This window comes from Microtus pennsylvanicus, chromosome 8 (assembly GCF_037038515.1).
Source record: "Microtus pennsylvanicus isolate mMicPen1 chromosome 8, mMicPen1.hap1, whole genome shotgun sequence".
In the NCBI taxonomy this organism is placed as follows: domain Eukaryota; kingdom Metazoa; phylum Chordata; class Mammalia; order Rodentia; family Cricetidae; genus Microtus; species Microtus pennsylvanicus.
The window spans coordinates 80486220-80511628 of record NC_134586.1 but is presented as its reverse complement, the minus strand read 5'-3'; the positions used below and the strand labels follow the sequence as shown (position 1 = coordinate 80511628).

The following is a 25409-nucleotide window of genomic DNA, read 5'->3' as shown; positions in this document are numbered from 1 at the left end:
GTGCTCCCCTATCCAACCTTCCTTTATCCCAATCATCCTGTTTCCCCAAGTTCCCCCCATCCTCCCCTTCTACCTTTTCTCTCCCCATCTCCCCTTACCCCCATCCCACCCCACCCCCAAGATCCCAGTTTTCTCCCCGGCAATTTTGTCTACTTCCCTTATCCAAGAGGATAACTATATGTTTTTCCTTGGGTTCACCTTCTTATTTAGCTTCTTTAGGTTCACCAATTGTAGACTCTGTGACCCTTATTTATGGCTAGAAACCAATTATGAGTGAGTACATCCCATGTTCATCTATTTGGGTCTGGGTTACCTCACTCAGGATAGTGTTTTCTATTTCCATCCATTTGCATGAGAAGATCTTCACCAACCCTGCAACAGACAAAGGTCTTATCTCCAAAATATATAGAGAACTCAAGAAACTAGACTTTAAAATGCTAATTAACCCAATTAAAAAATGGGGCACTGAACTGAACAGAGAATTCTCAAAAGAAGAAGTTCAAATGGCCAAAAGACACTTAAGGTCATGCTCAACCTCCTTAGCAATCAGGGAAATGCAAATCAAGACAACTTTGAGGTATCATCTTACACCTGTCAGCATGGCTAAAATCAAAAACACCAATGATAGCCTTTGCTGGAGAGGCTGTGGAGGAAGGGGTACCGTCATCCATTGCTGGTGGGAATGCAATCTTGTGCAACCACTTTGGAAATCAGTGTTTCGGTTTCTCAGGAAATTCAGGATCAACCTACCCCTGGACCCAGCAATACCACTCTTGGGAATATACCCAAGAGGTGCCCTATCATATGACAAAAGCATTTGTTCAACTATGTTCATAGCAGTCTTATTTGTAATAGCCAGAACCTGGAAACAACCTAGATGCCGTTCAATGGAAGAATGGATGAAGAAAGTGTGGAATATATACACATTAGAGTACTACGCTGAGGTAAAAAACAAATAGCTTCTTTTTGTGGTGGGACTTTGTGTTCACCTCTACTTCTAATTACTGCTAGCATTTGCTCTGATTCTACTGTGTTAGGCCTTGTGTGTGTGGTCACAGTCTCTGCGAGTTTCTATCAGTCCTGAAGACATATTTTCTAGGAGTTATCTACCACTTTTGGCTCTTACAATCTTTCTTCCTCCTCTTCTAAATTTATCTCTGAGTCTTGTGAGGAAAAGGCTAATAAAGACATCCCAACTAGGAATGAATGCTCCAAAATCTCAACTTTTCTTCTTATTTCCCAGTTGTGTTTCTCCATGTTAGTTACCATCTACGGCAATACGAAGTACCTCTGATTGAGTTGAGCAAGGCACTGATGGAACAGCAATATGTAATTAGCGGTTATTTTATTGCTATATTCCTTGCCCGAGGGCCCACGGCTTATCTAGTCTTAGGTTCTTGACACTTTATTAATGTCAGGTGTAGATTCCATCTCATGGAGTGGGCCTTAAATCCAGTGAGAAAGACAAGATGTCTTTCAGGCCGGTCATTGTTAATTGGTCATTGGATTTGTAGGTTGGTAATTTTGGTGACAATTGTTCTCATCTAGTAGCATACTGAGTAATTCCAAGCATTCTGAATGCTAGTCAGTAGGGGGTGAAGCTTCAAGTTGAGTACAATAATAGAGTATTACTAAAAGACATTTACTCCCTCTTTCCTCAAGGGTTGCTGCTTATTTTTTTCTTTTGGTTTTATAATAGTAGAATGGCTTTGTACCAAGAATCAAATTGAGATATAAAATTAAGTTCTTCATTTTATTTTAAATCTACATTTTATATTTTACATCTATATATTAAATCACAGGAATTTCAGAGTAGTTATGACTATCTAATTTATACTGTATATATGATGCTTTCAACTATCCTAGTTTTCAATGTGTGGTTTCAAATGGTGAAATGAGAATAGTAGAGGCATATCCTGCTGCTGGATGGGATTCTAGACGTGAGGGACAGAGACTTCTGTGACTGTGCCAAGGCTGAGCTGGACCATATGTGATTCATGTGCCTTCATGCTGGTGTTCTCGAGGTATCCACTACACTATTCATCACTAGATCTCTTACATATGGTTGTGATCAGTAGGTCAAATCCCTCTTGCCCTTTATCTTGATTTTCATATTTGACTTAGTTGTTCTATTCTTTGACAATAGATGTATATTGAGAATATTTAAAATAGTCGTCAAAAAGAATAATAAGGAAGCAAAGACATGGTAATTCTCTATGTATAAGCCAGTATCTTACCATATGCTTAAGGAGGGAATCTTGATTTATGGAAGTCTCAATTGTTCAAATGTTTGTAATACTCCACAGTAAAATAAGAATTGTCTTCAGAGGTGCTAAGGATGCTCACAGACCTGGTCAGTTATTTGATGATTCAGTTACCAGTGAAACCCAAATCCTTTGCTTGTGTATTGAGTCTGAGCACAGACATGTAATAAAGAGGGATCCTGAAAGGAAAACCTCTTGGTGACTTAGATGTACATTATTGTTCACGAAGTAAACTGATTGTAATGTTGATTACACACTTTCCAATGAGTGGGACAGGGAAGCCTGAACAATAAGCCTCTTGTTCTGTATAAGAATGGACTTGGTTAGTAATCTATTCATATTAAACATCTGCTAGACAGTTTTCATAAGATATGTGATTCATCCCTCACCTTATGGTAAAGCCCTCAAGCTACAAAATGCCTCTACAATGCTGGAAGTTATTGTTTTCTTTGAGAAAAATTAAAGCTAATTAAGTCATTTGCCAAAATTCAATTAATTCATTTGCCAGCTATCTACTATTTATAAACTATCTGCTAAGCAGCACTCTAGGTATCTGATACATATCTACAAACAAAATTAAGTCAAGGGTTTTGCAAAGGTTTCTGTGTCTCCCTTTAACTGATGCAATGGTCGTTCTTTACATTTATACTCATCATGATTCTGTGTTATAATTGGTTTGCTGATAATATGAGAAGCCACTTGAAATCAGTGAATGACTTAGTAGGTAAAGACACTACTGCCAGACCTGACAGCCTGAGTTTGATCCTAGGCTCTAAATGGCAGGCAGAAAGAACCTCTCCCACAAATCTTTGTCTGACTTCCAAATATGCACAGTGGCATGTTCATGTACAGGCAAACATATACTAGGTCATAGGATCAGTAGATAGAGATCCCTTTGACAAACCTCTATCTACAAAAATATTTACCTTACAATTCATCACAATAGTAAAAATACAGTTATGAAGTGGAAATAAAAATAATTTTATGGTTGGGGGTTCATCAGATCATGAGGAACTATATTAAAGAGCTGAAGAATTAGGGAAGGTTGAAAACCACTGAAATAGACAAATCACAAAATTAATCTTTTCACTGATAAGCTGTGAACTATGAAAGACAAATACAATATTATTTTTATTAATAACCCATTTCATCTCATTAGAAGAAACTAAGATTCAAAAACGTTATTTTTTTTTTGAAAGAAAGAAACTAAACTTGAAAATCCAGTTCAATGCCTATGTCTTCCTGACCAGTCATTACACGCCAATCTTTTTCCCATACTGACATGGTTAAGGATCTCAAGCACAAAATATAATGCATTTTCTGCTCACATTAGCTACAAGTCTTTGGCTCCATACACTGAAAGACAAGCATGAATCATGGAAACACAGAAGGGGTTTGTAGCATAGACAATTACAGTTCCTCAAGGTCTGATGTTGGAAAATGAAAGTTCGAAAGCATGTTAGATTTGGACCTTGTTTTACTTCCAACTGAAAAAGCATCGTAATGAATAAGGTCAGAATACCCTAGCAGCTTCTGAAGCAAATCCACCACTGTTCAAATTCTGGCTCTGTTACTAACTAGCTGTACAGTCTGAAACAGGTCAATTAATTTTTCTAATCCTCTATTTCCACATCTGTTAAAATTGGGATAATTTAGTACTTTCCTGATACAACTTATGTTTAATTTATGAAAACATAAATTAAATAATATCCAGAGCTTGGTATCATTTCTTCCTCATAAGAAGTCTTCAGTAAATATGAACATTATTAAATAAGGTATATCAAGGACTGGAGTGATCTAGGGGGAGCTGAGCTTCCAGGTGATTTCAATACAAGACAAAACAAAAACTGTTACAGGGAGAGAGCAGTTCCTTTGTTCTGGCCACCTGAAATAATCACACAGAAACTGTATCGATTAAAACACTGCTTGGCCATTAGCTCTAGCCTCCTATTAGCTAACTCTCACATCTTGATTTAACCCATTTCTATTAATCTGTGTTCATCACAAGGTCGTGGTGAACTGGGAAAGATTTTAACCTGTCTGACCTGGTGTCTCCATGGCAGCTCTCTCTCTCTGCTTTCTTCCTCCCAGAATTCAGTTCTGTCTTCTCTGCCTACCTAAGTTCTGCCCTATCAAGCCAAGCAGCTTCTTTATTGATTAACCAATGAAAGCAACACATAAAAAGAAGAACTTCCTAAGCCAAACAACAACAAAACATCCAGCAAGCTTCATATGGTTGTAATCACTAAATGCTAAAATATTATAGAAAAGAATATTCTTTTAAGATGGAAATGCAAAGCTAATCACATTTGGTTTGAGTGAAATGAACCATCTGAAAAATGAAGAGAATGGCCAGAGGTACAGAGTTGGAGAAGAACCCAGGTTCAGACTGGGACTCTCTGGTTTCTGTTAAATTTAGTTTTAATTGGAGACAAAGGAAAATGAATAAACAATAAGAAAACAATGAGTTCCTACTCATGCCTTCATCTGTTGGGACCCATCTGGTGCCCCTACAACAACACTGAGACAATCCAAGTACACCCTTGGGCAAGGTAGGGAGCATTCTAGATTCACAGAGATTTGACATTCACATCCAATTTCAATTAAGAAGCCTAAATAGCTTACTTGAAAAGGTGTTCCTTGACAGCCTTTGCAAAATAAGTCAGTAGAAGAGAGACCTTCGAATAATGGTATAAAGCAGTCAGTTGATAAGTTTCATTCCCCTGATGCTTCAGCATGTTTTTGGACAAATCTACCCATGAACAGAAATCATCTTGAAAGGTTCAAACAATGCTGAGGATGGAGGGCCCTACCATGAGATTCTGATTTAATTGTTCTTGGGTTTGGCTGAATCATCATAAATTTTCAAATTATTCTATATTGTATTATAGCGTTGAACTCCACCTTTAGATATGTGTTTTCTTACTAAACTATGAAACCGCTCTGGGAACAGAATGGAGCAGGAACAAAAGAATCCTAACTAAAAAATAACACAGAGCACTTAGTCTTTGTGCTAAGAACAGGTCTCAAGACTTGACACATGACATCAATAGTTAGTACAACAGCCCTATGACAAAGACATTTCTAATTTGCATGTGAGAGCAGAGGAAGCTGAGACCCCATTTTATTCACCTCTTAATGTTTAGTAAGTGCTCAAACTTAACATTTGAGATCTTCAGTATATAATGTTAACTGCTGCAACTTATGGGCTCTAAGTCTAGTGTAATGGTGGTTTAACACCAGCAAGAAATATGAAAGGAAGGAAAGCATCATTGTGGCATAGTATTTAACCAGTTAAAGACAGTTGAAGACTGAAAATGGTTATTATTACAGCCTAATATATTTGAGCCTTTTCTATTATTATATGTTTGTTTGTACATGTACGTGTACGTGTGTGTGTGTGTGTGTGTGTGTGTGTGTGTGTACATGCACACACACAAATGGTTGAGTCATTGGATCCTTTTTCTGTTTTTTTCTGAGTTTTTTTTTTGTATTGTGTTTTTTTTTGTTGTTGTTGTTTTTTCCCCCTTGGAGACATAATTTTTTGGGTAGCCTTGACTATGTCCTACAACTAGCTCTGTAGAAGAGGCTAACCTCAAACTCACAGAGATACACCACCTGCCTCTGCCTCCTGAATACTGAGACCGCTGCCCGGCTTTTTATGTTTTGTTGTTGTTGTTTGTTTGTTAGCTTGTTTTTGTTTGTTTGTTGGTTTTTTGACATTTTCCTGCCTGAATCTCAAGCATGGAGGTTATTCCCAATAAGCATAAAGAAGGATAATGGCAGTGGCCCAGCTGTGTGAGCAGACCGATGGGAGCACATAACCATGACCCAGGAAGCATGTCTCAAAAATTGAAACTACTTTATGGGGAAGAATCACAAAAAGAGAATAAAGATTGGGACAGTTACTGGGCCAGCACGTTCTCTTGCACGTCTAAGCAGAAAACATTGCCATGTAGATTTATAAAGGATGTTTCTGAGTCAATATTCCAACTGTATTCTTACTGTTTTTCTAGACCATTACAGATGCAACATTTATCAAATAAATCCTTCACGTTTCTAAATGGCTGCCTTTAAAGTTGGCTTGACTGCATATCTGCTACTTCCACCTTTAGCCCAAAGGCTGAGGAAGCAAGTAGATGAAGCTCAGTAGCAGGCGGTATAAGTTCTCTATACATGGTGTGTCCTGCCCTCTCAGATGCTTCGATAATATAGCCAGCGTTCCTTTGTTCCATGTGAGCACAGCTCATAAATGCTGGCCATTCTATTCATATTCAATTAGAGCTCTCTTGACTCCCCTTATTAAAGTCTACAAACTATTAAGCATAAAATTAAAGTTGAACAGTTCAGCTCTTTTTGACATCTAACACTGTTTGAAAAACAGTGATGTGAAGCTCCAGAGTCAAAAGTCAGCCTTTGCAGCCTGTGGCCAATGGAAAGTGAAGGCGTTGAGGAGAAAAGAGTAAATATATAAACTTGATCGTTAGCATGCATAATGTCAGGAGCGCTACCGTGCTCATGCAAATGCATCCGCCAGTTTGTTGAACACAAGCTATTCCATTGATTTAGCTGAGACTACATGGTTCTTATTGCCAAAGCTCCAATGAAGGGAATAATTAGAGCACTAAGCGTTCTAAAGTTTCTGAAATGACTTCAGGCACTAACCAGAAAATACAGAAAATCTATATACTGCTGTTGAAAAGATATTGAATTTCTGATCTTTACTTTTTAGGTCTTCCAAATGTTATCAAGATTTCCAGGAGCTGGACAATGGAGACGTGTGTGTGTGTGTGTGTGTGTGTGTGTGTGTGTGTGTGTGTGTGTAGTTTATGGGCATGTGTATGTATGTGTGTAAGAGCATTTACACATGTGTGCATACACATGTAAAGGCCAGAAATAGAATTCAAGTGTCTACTGCTATTCTTTTCTAAACAGGTCTCTTGCTGTATCTGGGACTCCATGTTGTAGATTTACTGGTTAACAAACATGTCCTTGAGCTCTAATACTGGACTTATGGAAGTGTATACATTTCCTGTGTCCAGTTAAAACATGGTGCTAGGGAATTCAAACTCAAATTCTCATGCTTGTGCACCAACTCATTTGCAACCCACCAAAGCATCTCCCCAGTACTGAGATAGTAAGTCCTTTTCCTAACTAACAGGGAGACTTTCTGAAAATTTTATTTTCTGCAAAAGTCACTTTCTGTTTTTACTTGGAGAGCATATTTTATTCATTTGGCTGAAGACAGTATGAATGAGGCAGTGAAGCTGGATAGACACTCAGCAGTTAAGAGTCTGGAGGCTCTAGCAGAGGACAGAAGTTTGGTTTACAGAACCTACATACATCAACAGCTTGCAACCACATGTAACTCCAGCTCCAGCTCCCTCTTCTAGGCTCCAAGGGCAGCAGCCCTCACTTGTGCACAGACAGACACACACATACATACAAGCACACACACACATAAAAAAAATAAAAAATCTTTTTAAATCTTTTATTTAAAAAAGAGTATGAGATTGTGTGTGTTTTCACTATTTTTTTTACAGTTTCTTTTAAAAGAAAATAAGGTAAAACACCAGAAACAAAAGCAAAACCCCAGCCAGAGAGAAACCTTCCATACTGCCAGAATTGCCAAGTTAAGGATATTTCAAATGAGGACAGCAGAAAAGTGGCTAGAGAAGCCCTGTGCTTGACCCTGGGTGCAGTCCCTCCAGAGATGCTCAGACATTCTGCCTCTCATGCCTGCTCTGCTTCAAGGACTGCTACTTCTTTTAGGCAATGTTTGTGTTTGCATTTATGTGAGCATCATTTTTTGTTACTTATTATTGGAAGTAATTGTTATAATCAAGCAGACTAACTTGACATGAACCTCAGGAAGAGATGAGAGTGTATGAGCATTAAACAAGAGATCTTAATACTTGAGGAATTCATCTGTAAGACAGGAAAGCTCAACATTGTCCCCATGTGCTGCTGTCATTTACTTCCCTGTCCACTGACACTGTTTAGGACATATCATTATGACTTAAAGGAACATAAGTGGGTTTGGCATTAATTTTTATCTAAGTTGATTTCTCAAAACAGAACACTTACTCCCATCTTGACTGCTATACAGGAATGATAACAGCATGACGAGAGAGAGAAACTATATGTCCCCAGGCCCTCGTCTACAAAATGGGCATAAGGATGTCCTTTCCTTCAAGGGGCTTGAGAATCAATTGAATTAACAAAAGTAAAACTCTAAATTGACACATTGTATAGTGTGTAAATGTTATGAAATTATGATTGTAATTTTGCCTTGAAAGTTCTATGTTGAGCAAACTACTTCAGTTAATGCACCTTCCTTAACACAGAAATATAAGTATATTTCCTACTACCTCAAATGGTTCGTGCCTGTAAAAATGTTTCAGGAGGCATGAGATAAAATTCATTTTAAAATCCTGACAATGGACTTAAGTGGAATTAGTTGCAATCCTATTTTTGTATCTTAGTCTATATATTTACCTTATGTGAGACCTTAAGTATGATATCTATGAAAGAAAAATGTAACAAGGCCATTCATGAAGTAGCTGTGACACTTAAACATCTTACATGAAGAACTCATCTCTGTGAGTGACATTCAGAAATTATTTAAGAATGCTTTTAAAATTTGTCTATATAGAAAATAACTACTATTTTCACTTCTTGGTGGTTTGCTGTTTCCCCTTTCGATATGTGATCAGTATTATATTTTATTCCCACTTTTCCAAAAAGAATTATATCGTAAACATCTCTTAGAACATGCTAGATTTTGCTGTTTACAGTGGTTATTTGGGAAATATTCATACATGTAAGAGAAGTGCCGACATAGAAGGGATTTACTGATTCTAACATACAGCCTATGGTTATTAAGAGACAGGACAACATTGGCAAGTGTTACTGTTAAAATGCATGCAAGATGTCGCGCAATAAAACCCAACAGAGAACACTCAAAGCCGTCATGCACAAAAGGCCAGTTGTCTTACAAACTGTATGGAAATGTGTACATGTTTGGGACAGTCTTAACACCACAAGAAAGATAAAAAGCAAAATGAGAAGAGACATCACATAACACAAATAATGCCAATACTCTCCAAGCTGCTACTGACTGAAGTCAGGATGAAAGATATCTACCTGTTTCTCCCCAATTTGCTTTTCTCTTGCTTTTTCCCCCCAATTTAGGTACAAGAGAATGCATTAAAATTTAGAGAATATTACCAGGTAGTGGATGCCCATGCCTTTAATCCCAGGTCTTGGGATATTGAGGCAGGCAGATCTCTCAACTGGAGGCCAGCATGGTCTACCCAGTGAGTTCTAGGCCAGCCAATCTACACAGAAAAAACAAACAAACAGAAACAAAAAGGTAATTTATAGAATATTATCTGTATTTATTTGTATTCAAAGGAAGTTATAACTCAGAAATTTGGAACTCGATGGTTCACATTCTGTAAAGATCACGTTGTGTATGATTCTACCAGCCTTATTATTAACACAGCAGCAAATGCTCAGAGAAGAGAAGGCCAATGTCAATTGGTGACATAGGCATCAGATCCTTGGGCAAACTGACAACAGTCTGATCAAACTTGAAACACACCTCTGGAGGCAAAAAGAACTTCCTGTCTTTGCTGATGCAGCGGGGCCATTTCTCCGTTAATAAGTATGTCTTTTGTGCCACTTGTTAAGCTGGGACTCGGGTGATCAGTGTGTACGGATCCCGGTCTTCAGTAATGTCGTTATAGCCATTTCCCACCAATGTTTTGTCTAGGAAAATAAAATGTTCTTGTAATTAGAAAAGTGATTGTCAAACAATGCGATTGAGGATAGACTCTCAGTAACCTCAGGAAAGAACAAAAGCTCAAAAGAATTTCCATAGCTCGTAGTTTGGCAAGAGGGCTATGCTATCTCCGATAATTAGACTTTTCAACACATTTGGATTTGTTAATTGGATCTAAGTTCTAATTAGACTGTTATGTAACTAAGAATGACATATCATGGCATGAATTGAATGTGCTTTTACAGTTGAAACCAACAAATATCAGGCTTTTCCAAATTATTTTAATAAAGAAAACCCTGGCTTTGTTGATCATATTGTGACATCTCTGTCTCTCACAATATATTGAACACATTTTAGTTTTCTTAATTAAACACCTTTTGAGAGCTCAAAGAGACACTTGAGTTTCGGCAAGAAGCCCCTCAGCTGTTTGTTTGTGAGGGAGACTTGCCAGTATGTTGATGACTTTGGAAGCTTCAGACAAAACTCAGCACAAAGAAATAAATCATTGGAGGAAATGGCACAAGTAACCAGGTGCCCTGTAATAACTCAATTAATCAAACTGTTTCCAAATAAGACTGAAGGTTGGTTACATTTTTACCTCATGCTCTCACGAAGCAGGTCTCAGTGTGAAGGCTCATGGAGCCAGCCCTAGGCTAAGGGCCTTGACATCATTCCCCCTGCGCACATACCCTGTCCGCTCGGCAGTTCTGTTTCTTGACATGTCATTCATTAATGCGAGCCTCGTCGTTCCTTTCTTTTCTCCTTAATTCTAATTGAGACTCATCAAATTTTATTCCTCTGACATTTGCAGGCAGTAATTTTAAAATGGGTAGCCGTCAGGTTTTGGATACTACAAGAGGCAATAACTATATGAGAGCAAGCAGGCATTAAACCACCATTTTGAACAACAAAGAATAATTAGCATATGGTTTTCAAGGAAAGATATTGTCAAAATATTCCAAAAAAAGTAGCAGCACTGACCAAAAAACAAATTATATTGTTTTTATGTGTTGGGAACACTTAAAGCATGCATACACACACAGCACACATGTAGGCACACAAACATACACACACACACTTTATATGTGACTATCCCCTACATAAAAGCAGTTGTTCCTCTATCTATATAAAACATTGTTCATATTTTAAGGCTCTTTTTTCCTCATGAAAGGCATTGTACAATTAAATGACAGCATTAGGCTTTGAGAGAATTTAACTTCTGCAGTAACTGCCATATTAGTGAGAAATTCTGCAAGGGTTACATGCACTTTTATTCATCCAATTAGCACATTAGAGTGACAGAGCTATTGGTGGCGATGTGACTCCTCATTAATTCAGATGTCCTCCATGATTCTTGTAAAGCACGCTGGCTTCTGACATATGCCATATGATGGTATTTAAAGGCAGGAGATGGCATTTCTGATTGCTTAATTTGCTATTAAGAGAGATAAGGTTTCCATGCTAGTTATTCTGTGCAGTATCACACAATTCTCTACAAGGTCTACACAGAGGTGACTGGGCTGCTCTTTAGTCAGAAAAGTGATCAAAGATACTTTGCCTTTCAGCTTGGGTGCTGGAATCCTGTCACGGGTCTGAATGGGTCACTGACTGACAAGAAACTGGAGAATAACATGCGGGGCGTGGTTCTACGTGTGGTGACTGTACTGGTAAGCACCATCCTAGCCTTGTAGTTTGGGCCCATAGAGGGTCCTCTAATTTTTGCTGATTTTTGCTTTATCAACTAATGTCATAATCTTAGACGAGCTTTTAAAGGAACCTTGACTATGATTTCTAAGACAGTTTCAATGGTCATATTATCCATCCTTCCATTTCTATGAATTTAAATTGAGTTCTATAGGCTATAGTTTTTATTAATGTGCTTCTTTTAGGATATTCGTTAGACTGTTAGATCTGATTTCCTACCATTTCCATACATTATAAGAAGAGCAATCCCTCAGACACATCCATCACCAAAAGAATAGCATGCACATAGAGGTATCAATGTAGAGATCACCCAGTTGTTTAATGCATGCTTATCTAGCATTAAATGTAGCTTCCTTGGGTACTAGCAAATAAAATAGGTACGTGTGACTGTTTTTATGACCTTGACATCTATGATTATGTGAATAGGATTATATATGAGGACATTTGTTATAATCCCACTCACTTGTTGTAAAAACAATTTTTATCATTCTGTATTATTTTGGTTGGAGAGATGGTTCAATGGCTCACAGTTTATACTGCTCTGTAAGAAACCTGAGTTTGATTTTAAACATCCATGTAAGGTGGCTCACAATCATCTGTAACTCCAGCTTCAAAGGAATTCAGTGACAATGGCCTTCTGGACACTGGTGCCATGCTTACCTACTTCCATAGACACACACACACACAGGAAAATAAAATAGATCTTTTTAAAAGTAGAAAGGGTATTTTAAAAGCCAAATTAATTGCAGAATTAGTAAATAAACAAAGCTGTATGATATATTGCTAATAACTGGATGCTCAATACCAGCAGCTGTCTGTATATATGTTTAATATGAGTTAACAGATCTAAATAAAATTTCCTCAAAAATTATCTGAGACATCTGCAAAAGAAAATCTAAAGGCCTAGCCTATTCCCTCTGTGTCATATATAAAATTTATTTCTAGTTGTGATTTTAACAAGGGTCTAACTTGTAATTATTTCACCAAATGTTTTACAGCTGAAATGTGAATGTGCTTCTGTTTGAACCTAAGTGTGTAGTTATCAATTTGCACTTAAGTACTAACAGTTAGAAAACAGACAGTTGAAGCACAAACAACTATCACTAATCTCCTTCCTAGTGATTATCAGGGAAACTCTGTGACAAGCACCATAAAAGCTGGTGCAGGGGATCTGGTTTTCTTTGAGAAAGAAAACAGTTTTAAAGCAAATTCAGCAATTAGAAAATGCAGTTGCTTAGCAACTAATTATTTGGTATTTAGCATAGGACAGACTTGGCCATAACAGAGTAGATAACACACAGATCGTAATCTTGGGGTATGCTCAGAATTTGGTAGGTTAAACCAGTTAAGATTATTATTTAGATCAGATCCCCTGTAAAGCCCTCTGTAATATCATATACTTTAGTCATTGCAGTATTCACAATGTACACTATTCTAACCCACCAAAATATGAACGAATAAAACAAATCAACCATCAGGTGAAAAAAGAAAAAACTGTGAAAGACTAGACAGGTGACAGAGCAGAGTTGAAAGCCAAACCCAGCAAGTCCCGCCTCCAGACCTTTAACCTCTTCCCCTATGCAATGCATCAGGCTCTCTCCACCCCTGCTGTGACGAGAGAGAGGGTGGAGGGGGGCTGTATTCTATTTGACTAGAGAATTGGAGATGTTTAAATTCTGACTGAGGTAAAAGTGACTTTTATGGGGCGAGCTTCATAGAACCAATCATTTTAAATTCGTTTCCAGGCTGAATAAAATGATTTTGTTCGTGAAGGTTATGCTTCCTGCAGTGATAATGCCACCTATCCCAGGTTTACCTGTCTGTTTGCTGCAAACTAAGCCCTGCACAGACCCCAAGAGCAGATAACTAGCGACGGGAAGATCTGTTGGCTTTCCGTGTTGTCTGCAATGAACTTACCAATTGGGTGCCAGTTGGATGAGCACTCATTACTTTTATTATGTTCACACAGTTTATAGCCAGCATGTAATACTGCCACACACTTAATCATTCATTTATGGGACTCAATCTGAGATTGTCCTTCCTACTTATTTCCAATAGGCATGTTTCATAACTCCGTTATGTGTCCTTACAAGCTCTGTCCATCCAAATTGGTAATCATACCCCCTCAATTCACCCAGTTACCCCTAAAGCTGGATGCATTCATTAGCAGGCCCTTGCAGAACTATGGCTCCATCAACAGTTGAACTAGAACTGACTATGTGACCACTGCCCTAGTATCTTTTATTCCAGGAATGTATCTCCAATACTTTCTCAAAAGGTGAAAAACCCCAGTGCAAGTTCCCCAGAAATGATTTTTTAACATTTATGATATTACAAAAAGAATATAGTCACCTCCACTCACCCACTTTTACTTCTTAGAAAACTTACACCGTCTGTTACAGAGAAGTTATGTAGCTGACTCTACTTAAGTAGAGTCTACTTAAGTCTCTACTTACTTAAGTTTGGAATCGCCCATTTCTGCCTTTATTAATGATCTTTTATGGATCTGAGGTAAACAGTCAAACAATAGATCAAATAATTTGAGACTCTATTACACGGGAACCCTAGAGGCAGGCAGTAGTTAGTAGAGTCAGGTAGTTTATTGGACAGAATTAAATGAGGTAACTGTCACAGGACAGTGAATTCCACTAAAGGACCAGCAATGGTATTAGAGCACTTGGGCCTAGTTGGGTAAAGAAGCCTTGGGTTTGGTGGAGTTTGAAGAGGACTTCATTCAGTAGCTGGCACTGGAGCAAAGGATTTAACCCTGGGGTCTGTGAATGTTGGGACCGGAAGAGGATGCAGAGTCCCGGCTCTAACCACCACCAGGAAGATGGACTGAACCACAGGCTTCTCCTGTCTCATTCCCACCGCCGTACCTGCACTTTCCACTTCCCTCCAGTTAAAATTTCAGCTGGAAGTCAGAAGGTTATGGAGCCTGCCTAAGCCAGAACATGCTTGTCCCTTCCCATGCAGAGTAGACAATGAGAGATGTGGTGAGTCTGGGGGGAACCGGGAAGACACACACCTGAAGTGTCATGTGACTGGACCTATTCAGAAACACTATATATCTTCTATTTACTCCTTATCAAACCCTGTAAGAGCTATACAAGGTCCAGAGTGAATAAAGGCACACAAGGGTGAACTAAATTCCCATGCCCATGCTGCCAAAAAAGCTAGATAGTTCAGTTATAGATGCCGTGCTGTGTGCTTCAGCACTCTGTCTTCTCAATCCGAAAAAGAAAAATGAAAACAAACACACAAACGAAACTCTTTTTGGCTTATATTAAATATGTTATTGCAACTGATCTGTGAGGGCATGCGTTACTGGATTGACACATGAGGACAGTTTCAGAATGACTTCGTATGTAGACGACTGTGTTTTCCACTATAAACAAAACCACAGAAATATTTCTTGAAATAGAGGAAATGAAAGCATGACAGCCAGGTAGATCCCTGATAATCCCTTTTCTGTTTCTTGCACTTTAGCACCTGCTTCTTACCAAGTATACCAAGAGCTTTGTGTTAGTGCAAAACAATGGTGAAGATGATTTTCTCTCTCTTTTAAGAGGAAATTATATTAATAGAGCTAAAAATCAATGCCATTTGATTTTTTTAAAACTGATAATTTACACTGTTTGAAACTTCATTGTGTCATAAATACAATCCTAAAACTTAGAAACTATAATAGAAATGCCTGAGTGGTCGTATATGAAGAAGTACAAAAGGTCCAAGAAGCAAAATCATAATGTATGTGGTGCGCGTTTGTTAGTAATTATTATTTACATGGATCGCTTAGGCCTAAAAAAGCTTCATAGCATCTCTAATGAAGTTACTGTGAGAAATACCTACAACAAACACTCTTCCAGGTGCTGGGAAAAATGCAATACACACAACATACATGCCTACAGGAAACTTCCTTCATCACTGCACAACTACATACAGGAAGCATCTTCTAGCTCTGTGATCTTCAACCCTCCTAACATACAGTTCCTCATGTTGTGGTTGTTATGGTTTTTGCGGGAGTATAACTTGATGGATCCATCGAGGTTAAGAAATGCTGACAAATTATACCATGCAACAGATTTCACACAAGAGATTTACTGGACGTGGGAGGGGCAGCAACAGAGAACAGAAAAAGTGAGCTAACAGGCTGTGATAGCAGGGACTTTAGCAGGGACTTTTTAAAGGGTCCATGTGTCTCATTTGGTGGCTGGTGATGACATGATTGCTGGTGCTGAGTAGCTGAAAGCAGCTATGGGGAGCACCTGGTTTTCAGTAGTAGTGACCCCCAAACATACAATTATTTTTGCTGCTACTTCATACTGTAAGTGGTTTATACAGAAATAAAAGCTGAATTTAAATTTGAAATAAGTAATGCTATAGTCATGCAAAATCTCCTTTTCTGACCAACTGTTGTCTTACAAGATTTATAATTTGATCTACAACTTAAGATTTACTTTCAGCAATGCATATAAAGAAAATAAGACTCTCTATTTCCAGAAAATTTAGGACTATTAAATCTTATATCATGGGCAAAATGAGAAAATGATTTAGTATTTTCATTGTAAATCCAAATAATTAATATTTTCAAGGTTAAAATGCAAAACAAAACCATAATTCAACATAGCAGCAATCATTTTGTATGAGTTAGGGAGTCCACCTTTCATGAGAGGTTAAAAATTATCTCAAATTAGATTTTTTTTTCAATTAGTTTTTACTCTTGGAGATAGCTCTTGTCTGCCTCTTTTGGTGATATTTTTCTGTTCTATGTAGTATGATATTTTACCATACTTTGTGAAAATATGAATTTTTGAAAATCAGTATAAAAGACAGAGAAAAGAAAAGAACAGAAAGTTGTGTAGATTTGAGATTCTCTGGGGAACAGCAGTTCTAACGAGACAAAAGGGCTTGATTCTCTCCTTTTGGAATATGCCACTTCTGAAAATTCATAAATGTAACTTGCCTGTAATAAATACAGATTGGGAACTACTTTGTATTTATTTTTATTTAAAGGCATTATGATTGGCAAATAAGAACCAAATTTACAATTCGTATAAATACAGGACAGTGTGAAGATAATTTTTAGTCCTTCATGTATATCAGTTAATAATTTACAGCAGCCAAGAATCTAATCTGAACATCAATTTTCTGTCTGTGAGAGGGAAAAAAAAGCTGACTACATAGGTGATTGCTCAAAAAAAGTATGTCAAGTATTTCTTTTATTTTATTAAAATATTTATTTATTTTTATTTTATGTGCATTGGTGTTTTGCCTGCATGTATGTCTGTGTGAGAGTGTTGGATCCTCTAGAACTGGAGTTACAGACAGTTGTGAATTGTCAATTGAGTGTTGGTAATTGAACTCAGGACCCCAAAAGAGTAACCAGTACTCCTAAATGCTGAACCATCTCTCCAATCCCATGGAGAATTTCTAACTTAAAGTGTTTTACCTCCATGGAACTTGGGTATAGAAATTTACTGAAGAAAGATAATAGGGCATATTAGAGTCCACGACAGTGTGATAAGCCATGGTCACCAAATGAGCTCTTACAGGAGTCTGTAGAGGTCTTTAAGGCTGAAGGACAAGTGTAAGGAGAATAGGCATGAGTCCCTGCCACATCAATTTAGAAATGTACGAAGGAGCCCCACCACCAACTAGCCCTCCTGCACCTGAAGGTGATGCTTCCTTGAGAGAAGAAGCCACCCCATACCCTCAAAGGCACCACGAAATATGACCGTCCCAGACCTTCAATAAATTACACAGTCTGACTGTATTGCATTAGGACTATTAAATCTTATAACATGAATGAAAGTAGAAAATGATTTAACATTTTCATTGTACATCGAAACCACTAATATTATTAAGGTTAAAAAATGAAACAAAACAAAAGAAAATTGTAATTCAGAGTAGCAGGAATCATTTGTGTATGAGATAGCAAATCCACCTTTCATGAGAGGTTAAAAATGACATCAAATTAGATATCCCTTTTTTTTTTGATTAGATGTTACTCTTAGAGGCTCTTGTCTGCCTCTTTTGGTCATATTTTCTTTTCTATGTATCCCTGCACCTCAGCTTCATAGCAGCCACAGGGTGAGTTTGTGTTGTTGAAGATTCAGCACTTTCAATACTGCAGAGTTAAACTTTGCCTGCTCTCAACTTCACAGACTCTTGAAGCTAGAAGTGGGATTATGTGTTTGGGGTAGTGCTGATATCAGTTTGACAAAGTGCTGTCTTTGAACTGCCTGCAGAGGAAGAGATTGGTGGGTGTCGGTGTCAAGCTCTACAACTCCTGTAGAAAAAGTGTGGTTCAGGCTGAAGGCAAGAATGAGAATTCTGGCTGGGGAAATTTTCAGCAGATGGGTTTGCCAATCATAATAAATTATAGTCAATGATAAGCAGAATCATACAATGAAAATATATAGTCTAATAATACAACTAAATATATAATCCTGAAAAAAGATAATGCTGGTGGCTATATATAAGTCAGAGGTTAAGAGCACAAGCTGTACTTACAGAGGACCCAAGCTCTGCTTCCCACACCATGTCTGGCAGCTTGCAACCATAGGTAATTTCAGCTCCAGTGAATCCAACACCCTCTTCAAATGCCGTGGACACCTATACTCAGGTGTACATGTTTACACCCAGACACACAAGTACATATAATTAAAAATAATTTTTTTCTGAAAGGTAATTCTTGAAGGAATTCCGTATTTCTGCTGGGATTGCTGGACAGCTCTAGAAAGCAGCTTGCTGATTAAGTAAGCAGAGCTGACCCAAACAGAGCAGAAAAAGAAAAACAGCAAAGCTATCAAGTCTAGCAGCACCGTTACATCTCTGAAAATAGTTTCTAATCATATGACTGGTGAGGAGTTTGTATTTAATATACGTTAAGGGCAAATTAACCTCAACAATGAGAAAGAAACCACTTAGATGTAATCAAAGAAAATAGCTAGTTCTCACAAGATACATAGCCTATAAACATCTGAAAATATAGTCAACATACTTGACAGCGTGAAACTACAAACCAGGATCACAAGACCATTTCTTCAAACCAGTCTGGCGGCTAATCTTGCTTATTAAATGGACTGCATCTAGAATCCACTAAACCCCTAGTAGCTGGACGATCACAAGACCTTTTCTTCAAACCAGTCTGGCGGCTAATCTTGCTTATTAAATGGACTGCATCTAGAATCCACTAAACCCCTAGTAGCTGGACGATCACAAGACCTTTTCTTCAAACCAGTCTGGCGGCTAATCTTGCTTATTAAATGGACTGCATCTAGAATCCACTAAACCCCTAGTAGCTGGACGATCACAAGACCTTTTCTTCAAACCAGTCTGGCGGCTAATCTTGCTTATTAAATGGACTGCATCTAGAATCCACTAAACCCCTAGTAGCTGGACATGCCTGTGAGGGATTTTCAATTGGCTCATGTGAGATAGGAAGACCCATCCTAAATCTGGGCTACATGGAGGAAGGAAGTGTTTGCTTTTTGCCTGCGTGCCTTCATTCTCTTGCAGACAAGTTCATTTATCCTGTTTCTGAGTTATTAGAACCTACTTTTTCAGAATTCCAATGTAGATTAAAAATGAGAAACTCCTCAGGAATTCCCCAGGACTCCAGCACCAGATTGGGACTGTTGAGAGATTCAGTCTCATACACTGAACAGCTACTGTACTCTTGGTCTTTCTGTCTGGAGGCAGTTATTGTTGGACCACCTCAATCACAGCCTGTAAAGCACGCTAATGAATCCACATGTCAGTTCTGTTTCTTTAGAGAACCCTGACTAATATAAAACTTATGGTACCATTACCCACCAGAAGGGAGAACAAGCAGTATTGACAAGAATTCAGAGAATTTGGAGTCCTCAAATAAAACTATGAGATTGTGAAATGACACAACCCCTTGAGAAACTATCAGGCAGTTTCTCAAGGACTAAACATGCAGGTACCATATAAGTCAACAATTCTACTCTAGACATTGTTTTAAGGAAAATTAAAATAAATTTTTTTAAGTAACCTTGAATACATGTCCTCATGTTAGTGTTACTTATATGAGCCTCGAACAAAAACATTTCAAATGTCTGTGAACTGATAGACCGATGGAATGTGTGCTATCCAAAAGTAACATTTTACTTAGCAATACAATTAAATTTTGTACTTATAACACAAAATAGCCTTGAGCATATGTTAAGTGAAAGAAGCCGGCCACTATAGATTACTTGGACTATGTACTATTCCATTTACACAAAATGAACAGACTAAACCAAGCTACAGGGACAGAAAGTAGCTGAGAGATATGACCATTGCTAAGGGAGACAGGGACTTGGGGTAGGACAACTACAGATTTCTTTTGGAGGTTAACAGTGTTCTAGAACTGTTGGGAAGATAATGGCATCAAATTACTAGTGTCATTTGACTTTTCATTGGATGGTAAACTACATGGCACCAGACTTACATCTGCATAAAAGTTCTTTCAAAGAGAAACATGGGGTAGAGACTCTATTACCATACAGTCTATCCTTTAATCCTTGGGTTTTAACTGTGAATTCAGATTAAGTCCTGATTGATTTTATGCTACTTTATTTTATTTTTCTAGTTTTTCGAGGCAGAGTTTCTCTGTGCCACAACCTGGCTGTTCTGGAACTTGTGTTGTAGACCATGCTGGCCTCAAACTCACAGAGTTCTGCCTGCCTCTGCCTTCTGAGTGTTGTGGTAATAGGTGCGTGCCACCACCACCCTGCCTGCTATGCTATTTTTGGAGATTAGGTCTTATGAAAAGCTGGCCCTGAACAAAGAGTAACTTTGAACTTCTGCTTCAATCTCCCAAATATTAAGATTATAGGATGTGTCACTACGCCCAGTTTTATGTGTTACAGGGAATCAAACACAGATCTTCCTGCATGCTAGGCAAGCACTCCACTGACTGAGTCATATCCCCAGCCCCCACACTCTGTGCTTACTTTTTTTATCTGTAAAATGCAAATATTATTGGTACCTTACTGAAGTAATAAACACAGATAAATATTAAAATACTATCCAAAGAATACATACATAGATATAGATATAAATATAGATATAGATATATATCTCCCATAGTGGATACCACCTGGATCTCCCTGGGAAGAGAAAATAGAAGAAATTTCATTGCGTGGGTTGTGGGTGTATTGGAATAGGAACATCAGTGATCAAGTTGGGGTGGCAACGGAGGAGAAATGTACTAAAAGAAACTATTGGAAAAGGGGTCATTTTGGGGTCAGATAAAGGCCTGGAGCAAAGGAATCTCCTAAAAATCTGCAAGGATAATCCCAGCTAAGACTCCTAGCAATATAGCATGAACTGGCCATCTCCTGTGACAAGACAAGACAAGACAAGGCAAGTGAAGGAAATGGGAAACCAACTCAGCCACAATAACCATTGCCCTACAGTCTGTCCAGCCTATGGGATATGCTGGGATTGGTACCTAGCCCAGTTGTAATAAAAGAGGCTTCATTGGGGAACTGAGAGAAATGGATGCAGACCCTCAGCCAAGTATTATTTGGAACTCTTAGATTCCTGCAAAAGAGGAGGAGAATAGATTGTAGGAGCCAGAGGAGTCAAGGAAATCACAAGAAAAAGTCACATAATTAACTAACCTGGGCTTATAGGAGCTCACAGAGACTGAACTGAGAAGTAGGGAAGGTATATGGGACTGACCTAGGAACTCTGAATATATGTCAGACTTGTGAAGCTTGGTACTCTTGTTGTTCTCCTAACGGTGGGAATAGGAGCTGTCTCTGACTATTTTACTGATTTTGTGGATTATACCCCCCCTACTGGGTCTCTTTGTCCAGTCTAAATACATGGGGAGATGCTTAGTGTAACTTGATTACTATATTTTGTTGACATCCATGGCAGACATGCCTTTTTATGAACAGAAATGAATGAGGAGTGGATTGACATCTTGGAACAGAGTGGGGGTGGTGATGATGAGGGCCTGAGAAGACAGGAGGAGGAGCAACTGCAGCTGGAATGTAAAATAATAACAGAACAAACAAATAAATGGAAAATGGCTTCTATAGGCTCTTAGGGAGTGGCACAATTAGGAGGTGTGTAGCCTTGTTGGAGGAAGAATGTCTCTTGGAATGGGCATCGGGGTTTTCAGATGCTCAAGCCAGTCTCAGCGTCTGTTTCTTCCTACTCCTACCAACCCAGATGTAGAACTTGCAGCTATCTCTCCAGCACCACATCTGCCTGCATGCTGCCACGCTTCCTTCAATAATGATAAAGGAGTAAACCTCTGAACAGTAAGCCATCACTAACAAAAAACTTCCTATAAGAGTTTCCATGGTTATGGTGTCTCTTCAATACAATACCAACCCTAACTAAGACACCAATATATCATCTGAAGAATGTGGAATGGAAATGAAGGAAATTTTATCCCCTGTGTATGAGATGTTCTCTTTACAGTGCTTCAACAGAGATGACTCAATAGAAAATTTATTTGTGAAAATGAAGGCAGAATTGCATAATAAACGTGATATTTACCAACAAATTGTTACAACTTGAATCTAACCTGGAATTCAGGACAACCAAGTGTCCTTACTGCTGAAGCAGTGTAATCAGTAGTCATGAATCTATAATGCTTGTGGGTTTTGTTTTGTCTCTACTACTGATTGTTCCCATAGTATGTGAGAAAAAAAATGAGAAAATGTGATTGTCATAAACAGGCACTTGAGGAAAAATGGTCTATGCAGATGATACAATTCATATCAACACCAGAATAGGGGTTTGCATCAGTACTGACTGAATACAATCATGGGAATTGATAGGTAACAATGCTATGGCAATTTCCTATTCTGATTCACATTAATTCACATCACCTCTTAAGATGGTAGCTGTCATGCAGATATGTTAGTATTGCTGTTGCACATGAAGTCACTAAACATGACCCTGTATGATCAGTGAAACCAGGTTTCTTAGAAAAAACAAGGAGAGACTGTATTGGAAACATATAATTTACCTCTGAAACACAGACTTACAACTCATCTCAGGACGTTTAGAGAATGACAGAGTTATTTGCAAGTTCAAAGATGTAAAAACAGTTGGTGTGTTTTCTGTGATAGTCTAGGCAAAGTCATTTGGATTTTATTATATTTTGCCTTGGAAAATGTGATGTGCCATTGTGTCTGAAAGGAAATTGAACAATTTAGGTGACGTTTAAGCTGAGTTGTCATTCAGTAATTCAGTAGTGCCAGCGCAGCCAAAACATAAAACAGCTCATCACAAAATCCCTCTAATAAGTATGTTGGTACAAACAAGAGAACCTGGGGGGCCGTTGTGTTGCTTTGCAGAATTACAAAGGACTCTATCGTGGGTTAGTAGCTGTTAGAGTTGTAATAGCTTCGCCAGCTAACTAACTGATCACTCTAGTTTTTGGCACTTGAGTATCTTATTCTTACTGTAACCTTCACGAATTTTTAAATATTTTATTTTCATTTTGTCAATATAGATGAGTTCTACAACTATTAAAAAACTTTGCCAAGTTAAATGGGAGTTACAAATAAACACTGAGCCCCTGTGTCTAGTTTTTTGCCATCCACGGAGTATCAACAATAGGTGAAAGTTGCCAGGAAACAACTTGAAAGCTATATATACAGTGCAAAAAAAAATCTCACAAAACCCCAAAACTGTTCATGTACTCAACAATCGGTAACAGACTGATTCTTAAGACACCAAGGCAGTTAAAGATCCAGTAATTTTCCCAGCTTTCAACTGCTGGCAGTTTCCACAATGGACTAGAGATGGAAGTCCAAACAGATTCCACATATAATGATGGTAAGGAGGTGGCAGTTCAGAGATATTTTTCCAGAAAAAAAGGTAAACTTTAGCTAAGAAGAGAGTTAGTTTTTCTTTTACTTTTTGAATATTTGCTATTTGCACCATTGAAATAAACTGTAATAGATAGATTAATGAGAAATGCATGCAAACTTATTAATGGCATACACATGGGGGTCACACAAAGTGAAACATGAAATGTAAGTAAGAGCCAGATGGTTACAATTTAAATAACATTTAGAGCTGCTGAAGAAAATGAGAACTGAGGATCCTGGAGGGAGGTGGTGACAGGTTCTGGGAAGGAAGTGGAAGATGGATGCTCATCCTATCGTGGTGTGTGGATGAAGTCTCCTAGAGAGCACACTCAGCAGTGGTTGTGGGCTGTGACAGTCTCTCTGGGTGCGTGACTTGGTTTCTGTTCCCATAATGGCTATGAATTCATCTTCTTTGGTGGATGAGATACTGGAAAGAGGATCTATGTTGATTGCAGTCTATTTGTTTCATTGTTTTAATAGGAACTTCAGGGATAACTCTTTCCTTAGCATTGAAGAGAAAGGAACAAAGGGGAGTTTCATTCATTCATTCATTCATTCATTCATTCATTTTCCTTTGGTTTGCAGTGATGGGGATAAAACTTGATGCATGTGCTCAGAAAACACATCACTACTGAGCCTTTTTATAATCAGCCTCCTCAGTTCAACGCACTAGGTACACCAGAAGTCTACATTGTGGGGTGCTATCTCTTGAGCTCCAATACTACATAAGAAAATACTTTCAGAATTTGCATAGATGTTCACTTGAATCTCATCTGAGTACTGGGCCATCTATATGTGGAGAAAATTATTCAAAGAATGAGAAGGAACAGACTAGCTCTCAGAAGTCTCTCCGCAGATATGCAAACTTTGGAGACAGGTTACATACATGTGGGAGAATGAGATCTTAATGTACTAACATTTGAAAGGCTCTGTAAAAGTATGTACTTATTTTTTGAATTCTGCAGTGATTCATAGAAAATTGGCGTGCAAATGTATACCCCTATCAAGTAGAATGTTATGTAGCATTTCAAGGCCTCAAACATTGCCCTGGCTTCTTACAGTATCCTGCTTTTCATAAGGAACTCATAAAAGCCTGACTGATACATCTGAGCCCTCAAAGCATGTGGTGATTGTTTTTAGGGCTAATAAATATAGGCAGTGAAGAGCACCTTTTACAAATTCATAGAAGGTTGGCCTTTATACATCTGTGTAAACTGACAGTTCTGCTTTAACAGAAACCAGAATTAGCTCATGAGGAGTCAAATTGTTGTGGTTTTGGAGCAAAAGCACAAATGACCTTAACTGATAGACTTGCTCCAAAGTGAAAGAAATGCCAGGCATGGTAGTGCACACTTAAATCCCAGTACTCAGGGAGGCAGAAGCAGGCTGATCTCTGTGAGTTGGAGCCTAGCCTGGTCTATACATGTCCTCATGTCAGCAAGGGTTACACAGACCTGTCTAATAGGATGAAAGAAAATATTTTTCAAAGTGGAAGAAATTTGAACTTACAGAGTCCTAGATCAATGCACTCAGTTGACATAATGATGTTTGTCTCTACAACGGGACACAATGAATGAAGAAAGCTTTTCTGCAGATTTCAAAATATTATGCAGCATGTTTGGGAGAGACTGATGGTCCAGTAACCATCCAGTACACTCTGCCAGACCTGAAATAATCAGCCAGAAACTATATTAATCAAAACACAACTCGGCCTATTAGCTCAGGCTTCTTATTAACTAACTCTAACATCTTAAATTAATCTATTCCTATTATTTTGTATCTTACCATGAGGCTTGTGGT

General features: G+C 38.2%; 1 protein-coding gene across 5 annotated transcripts in view; it reads left to right on the top strand.

The window, feature by feature from the left end:
- Grid2 (glutamate ionotropic receptor delta type subunit 2) overlaps positions 1–25409 on the top strand; it is a 1369063-nt gene that overhangs the window by 981913 nt on the left and 361741 nt on the right. For all 5 annotated transcript variants that reach the window (XM_075983936.1, XM_075983939.1, XM_075983937.1 and 2 more), the window contains one exon: positions 11616–11717. In XM_075983936.1, coding sequence (XP_075840051.1) covers positions 11616–11717 — 102 coding nt within the window. The remainder of the gene's footprint in view (positions 1–11615; positions 11718–25409) is intronic.